The sequence below is a fragment of the Engystomops pustulosus genome, chromosome 1 (genome assembly GCF_040894005.1).
Source record: "Engystomops pustulosus chromosome 1, aEngPut4.maternal, whole genome shotgun sequence".
Taxonomy (NCBI): Eukaryota; Metazoa; Chordata; class Amphibia; order Anura; family Leptodactylidae; genus Engystomops; species Engystomops pustulosus.
In genome coordinates, this window is record NC_092411.1 from 92,308,784 (window position 1) to 92,314,783 (window position 6,000).

Below are 6,000 nucleotides of genomic sequence, written 5' to 3' on the forward strand. Positions count from 1 at the left end.
ATCAGATGCGCCCTATATATGAACCTAGACCTTTTAGCAGGCATTTATTGTTGGTGCGCCTTATAAAAATACTGTAACTTCATTCATTAACTGCTCTATAACGTAATGGTGTTGGCCACTTTAACTCATGTTTTTTATAATGTGTGGATATTAGGACATTTCCATATAGGACAATATACATCTATTACTGTAAATATTCCTTACCACTTTCTGGAAATGTAAAGTAAAGACCCTGGTTCATGCCTTTTACCTCATCAGTTGTCATTCCTGTCCATAGAATGGCTAAGGTGGAGGGTCATGTGAATCTAACTGTCCACGAGCAATCTCTGTGCCTTATGATGGTATTCACGAATACACACTTAAGGCCCTGGAGGAAGATTGGTCATGGACAGTTACAGATTACATGACCCTCTGTGTCCTGCCCCTGGGTCTTTATATTTTAAGAAAGTGGTGCAGATCTTTTAATAGATGTATATTGGTAAATTACACTTCACACAAAAATTACAAAACACTAGATGTAAAGTGGCCAGCTCATTTAAGTGTGTTATCTACACTGTATGCCTACACATATTGTATGTCATATTGTATAGTCTTTGTGTGTTATCAATAAGAATAGTGACCCTAACAGTTAGTTTGCCCCCTCCTGCGATGTAAAGCCAGAATGACACAGATCTGTATACATTTTAGGGTGGATGAAGTGAATTGGTCTCATTGGAATCAGAATCTGGGCATCATTAATGAGGATCCTGGGAAGAACGATACTTATCAATATTATGGCTTTTCACAAACCATGGGGCGTCTCCGGAGAGGTAGGTCTGGCTGTTATATCACATTAAATACTGTAGAAAAAAATAGATTCTCTTGAGTTAGAAGCATGGAGGCTTTGAAAACCTTCCTCCCACTTTTTATGCATGTGAGTTCATTGCTGTATTAGCATATTGTGACTTCAGTATGCTTAATGGATTAGTTCTATTGCTAATAGCATGTTTAGATCCTAGAAGTAAATGATCCATCAAACATTTGACTAAAATGAGCAGACTGTTAATGCATATCCACTTGTTAATGAATGAACCCTTCAGCATCCAAATGGAAATCATGACAATGGTTTCATCTGGGGTTAACATTTAAATAATGAATTTTTAGATGTTTTGTTCTAACTTTTTATCCAGTGATAGTATAGATTAATGCACACTTTGTGACACTCTTTTATTTTATATTAGTAGAAAACAATTATGAGAATGGAATGTAATAAATGGGTATAAGAGCAGGTCATAGAAGAAGGAAATTCATGACTGTTCTTGAAGGCTACCAGATCTCAAGAGTTAGGGGAATTGAAGTTTAAAAGTTAATCAAAGAAGAACCTCTGATGTGTGATTTAGTGTAAAATAATAAATCCTTTGACAGTACTGAGAGATTTGTTACTGAAAAATGTAATACACCACTTCATGAAAACCTTAGAAATATTCATGTATTCCCTAATGGAAAGCTCTAGTTGGCATCGGAGACAAATATCATATTCTACTGTTTCTCTATAAGGTCTCTGCTGCAACTGTCCGATACATCTAAATAAGGCAGAAGGAAATCAACGCATATTTGCTCATAAACAGCTTTCAGATACAGGTGATGGAGTTTATTGTAGAAACTTCAGCTGCACTTCTGATGTGTTCTGAAGTGCCTTTTTGGAAGTTTGACCTATGACTAGTTAAAGTATAGTATATGGTCAACTACAATCGGTTGTCTCACCTGAATCTCCTATATACAGTCAGTACATGTCAGGGATAAGGTTTTCAACTTTACTTACCTTATCGCTCCTGTGCCGATGAGGATGGGATGTTACAAAATTTTATGTTCTTTAGAATAATGAACAAAAATATGGTGGCGGGTTACTAAAGTAGTACAGGTAGTCCCAACTTAAGAACAACCAACTTACATACAACTCCTAGTTATAGTCAGACTGCTCTGCCCACTGTGACCTCTGGTGAAGCTCTCTTGATGCTGATGATGTACAGTACTTTAGCTCTAGGCTGCAATGGTCAACTGTAAGAGTTATCAAAGCTGTTTTTATGGCTTATTATGAATTCTTGTTCCTTTCACAAACCAAATTTTGAAAACCAAGCTGTCAAGTTACACAAAATATCTGACTTTCCTACATAAAAATTGAACTTAAGAATCTTGTATGTAACCTGGGTACTGCCTCTATTGCTATTTAAATTTAGCTACAATCAGAGAATAAGTATCTGAAAAACTATACAACATTTAAATTTTATTCACATTTTCATCTTTGTAATGTTGTAAGGTTTGCATATTCTGTATTATATGTGTGGGTAAATGTAAATCCTATTTATAATTCCTTAACCCAATATGTCTGATTTTGATGCTTTGTAGATCGGTGGTCGGTGGTCGTACCTCGAGTGGTAGAACTAAACAAAGCACCTCATCATCCCGATGATGTTGTGGTTCCACTGGAACATATGCAACACATGCATCACAATTACCAAAGAGCTGGATATCCACAAAATCTAAAAAAGGATGAAACCCATATTTGAGGAATTTCCTCAATCTCAGCCTTGTAACTCCTTTGGTGCCTATAGACACATATAACATATCAGAAACCGAGGTCTATTCTCCATCCGTGCTGCTAATAAGTGTCTGGAACTTTGCACTTTTGCACAAGTGTTTGTTTTATATTTGGCTGGATCAGCTGCCCAACGGTGGATCCAAACTGTAATCCGTTGTTTTATTTAATTTTTAATATTTTTGAAACGTTTTTTTTTTTCTGGTGTTACAATTTAAATAATATACTTTTGTGAGAAGTCTGTACCTTTTTTAATAGATTTTTTTTTTTTTTTATCCATGAGAGGAGATACTTTGTATATCTACATATTGTAATTAGTTTTTAGGTACCTTTTTGATGTTCATTTCATGTCTTTAAAAATGTATTACATTTTATAGTATTATATATTATAAATAACTTCAAATCATTCTCTTTATATTCCTGGAGTTTTAGAAGTGTATTATAAGTATTTGAAGATCCATATGAATGAAGAATTCATTTGCTGTGGTATTAAACTTATATGACTGTTACACATTTTCCCTTTCTAACAATTTCCAGTCATTTTGAGAACATTTCTTCTAAATGTTCAGCATCTGGTCATTCTTAGAATCCCAAAATACTTTCCCAGTGATTTGTCACACAGGTCTAATGGCAGGGAACCTTGCTCTATATAGTGGATTGCCTAAATGTTTCGCCCTGCCATATTTTAGTTTAGGGGTGAATGGATAGTTAAGTGAGCCAGTTCAGCAACTAGGCCCCCTTTCACCAGAATGCCTGCAATGTATCTTCTCATATATATATATATATATATATATATATATATATATAAAAAAAAAAAAAATTCAATATGGCTATACAATTGCTTCTAATTCTTTGGGAATAGTCATCAGCAGATCCTATCAAAATCTAACTGTAAAGCTGGTACACAGAACTGCATGGTCCCCTTTATGGGCACAAATCCTATGCCAGCCATTGGACTACTAACACAAACATACAGAACCTTAGATCCTTGATGCTACTTGCTTGGGTCATTAGACTGGTGGTTGGGATGGAATTTAAAACCAGAATACTAATGCATTTTGGTAGTCTGAATACACTTTTAGACCCCATTAGTTTAACCTTTAATGGACAATTTTTATATATTTTTTTAAAATTTTACATTCTTCCCATCAGAAGAATAAAAGAAAATGCATCATTGCCTCATTTAAGAAGATAAGAGTACACTGAAGTTAGAAACTGTTAAAACTGTAATGGTCAGGTTTGTCTTGTCCAATATTCATAGGGTATTGGATGATGTAAATTTATGAGGTGTTTGGTTGCTGCCTATTGTGTATGTGATATATTGCACATGCCTGTCATTTGGAATATTGTATAGGAAATCTTTGTTGTAAAGCATTATTATATTGTTTACATTGATCATGTTCACAGCCATTCACCTTGTCAGACGTAGGCAGCTTATATTGTACCATGGAACATTGTGTGTCCTTGCCTATACTCCGCAATTTCTCTTGGATTTCCTTGAACTAAAATATTTATATTGAGAAATCTATACTATGTTATATATTTTATACCAAATTAGACGACATATAACGATCATTTATGAAATTGGAAACTTTGTTAACTTTGTAACTTTAAAATACTTAATTTATAATCTGTAACATGTTGCCCACCAATTTACCATATGAAATTTAAATCAGTTTAGTTTCATGTGGCATGGGGATTTTTGGGCCCATTGAGGCCTCAGGATCAGGATGTTACTCATTGCACTGCCCTCCTGTCACAATTATTTGCCCTAATTAATATACAATAATATACAATAATCAGGAATTTTAAGACTTGGTCTGATTGTGCTTAGAAAACATTTGACATTTCATCATGCATAGTCAAAATCTCCATAATAATTTGCATATCATATATGTATCATATATAGGAATATTGCACCTTTTGTAACAATGTAAACTCAACAAAAATGACCTGTTTCTCATAGAAACAATAACACTCAAAGAAGCATGGCCACCGCTTTCCTAAAGTCGAGGCAGCTGGCATCTGCTTTGCATTGACATTTGACAATCCTGCAAATATGACACAAATACTTCAGATGGGAATACTCATTTAATCTGATATGACCTATGGAAATTAATTCCCATCTGCCAGAAGTGATTGTTACACTTACGTTCACTTAAGAAATTCAATCTAAAGTGTAACCTATGAGTCAATCATATGTAAGAACATCATCCAATATTGGTGTGTATGTCATTTTTGTTTGCAGGTATTTTTATTTTTGGTTCGGACTGCAATTTCTCCAGAAGGGGCAGCAAGAAGTACATCAGTGTTATTTAGATTTGGGGTGAGAAATTGGTCATAAAACTGTTATTTTGCTTTTGTTTTAAAACATTGACAAATTTAGCTACTATCAGTCATTAAAGAAACAAATTCACATGCAATGACCGTTATAGCTGTTCCTACTGTAATGGTCATGAAACTGAATAACAGCATGTGACATTTCCAACATGCATGGTATTTAAAACATACAGAACCATAGAACCCTAAAATCTACTGCCGTTTGGCTGTTGTGTACCTAGAAAACATTAGAATGTTTATTGGTCATTCTAAATGTTCAACTTGAGGAACCAGATTTTTCTTCTCCATGAACTGATCCCAAAATGTGCATCATCAAGGAAGGATCTCTTCATTACGCTTCTTGTTCAGGTTGTAAGAATCTTAGGCAAGATTTTGCTAGCATTTTGGAAGGGTAACAGGCTGATGGCCGACATTTCAATCACTCTTACATGGTCTTAGTGCAATGACTGCTTGACTGGATGGTGCTATTCCCCCGGTCACTATTTCCGGTAAATTGAAATATGTTCATTTAAGCATTTAAAATATAAAACTTGAATTTTCAACTACAGGAAGCTTATGTGCTAAAAGGGGTATTCCCACAAAGATACGTTTCTTAAATGTACTCGGGATAACAAAATGACACATTCTTTAATTCCCTGTTAACAGAAATACAGCATTTCACAGATATAACCTGTCTCTATCAGTCCTGGTGTACACAATTTCAGTTGCCCCTAGACATGACCCTGTAACTTCTGACTTAGGGTAGGGGAAGCCATCTTGGCTTTCTGTGTGACTGCTGTGTTGAGATTTGAGAATTTCTTTCATGGGAACCCACTTTAATATGAAAGTTTGCTGCACATGCTGGAGCTAGGTTAGGGTTGACAGGTTATCATGTAAAGGTCACTTCTATAGCTATCATACCTACTGAACTGTATTTTTAATTTAAAATAAACATTATGTCAACGTATTTGGTGTCCTTTTCATGAAGTATCTTATTTTATCACTTTGTTCTGCTTTTAAGAAGATGTGTCAACAATTTATATGTAAAATCTCTTTCTGTTTTCTGGTAAACTGTAGACCTAAGGTAACCTGCACACCAACATGTT

At 34.8% G+C, this 6,000-nt stretch overlaps 1 protein-coding gene across 2 annotated transcripts in view; it reads left to right on the forward strand.

Annotated features, from left to right (window-relative positions):
• The window catches only part of TRPV4 (transient receptor potential cation channel subfamily V member 4), a 56,311-nt gene extending 52,955 nt beyond the window's left edge, over nt 1–3,356 (forward strand). Inside the window, exons 15-16 of one of the 2 annotated variants that reach the window (XM_072147305.1) lie at nt 688–809; nt 2,386–3,356. In XM_072147305.1, coding sequence (XP_072003406.1) covers nt 688–809; nt 2,386–2,546 — 283 coding nt within the window. In that variant the 3' untranslated portion in view covers nt 2,547–3,356. Of the gene's footprint in view, nt 1–687; nt 810–1,220; nt 1,370–2,385 lie in introns of those variants that run through there. The other variant, XM_072147314.1, reaches the window with a different exon arrangement.
• The last annotated feature ends 2,644 nt before the right edge of the window (nt 3,357–6,000 follow it).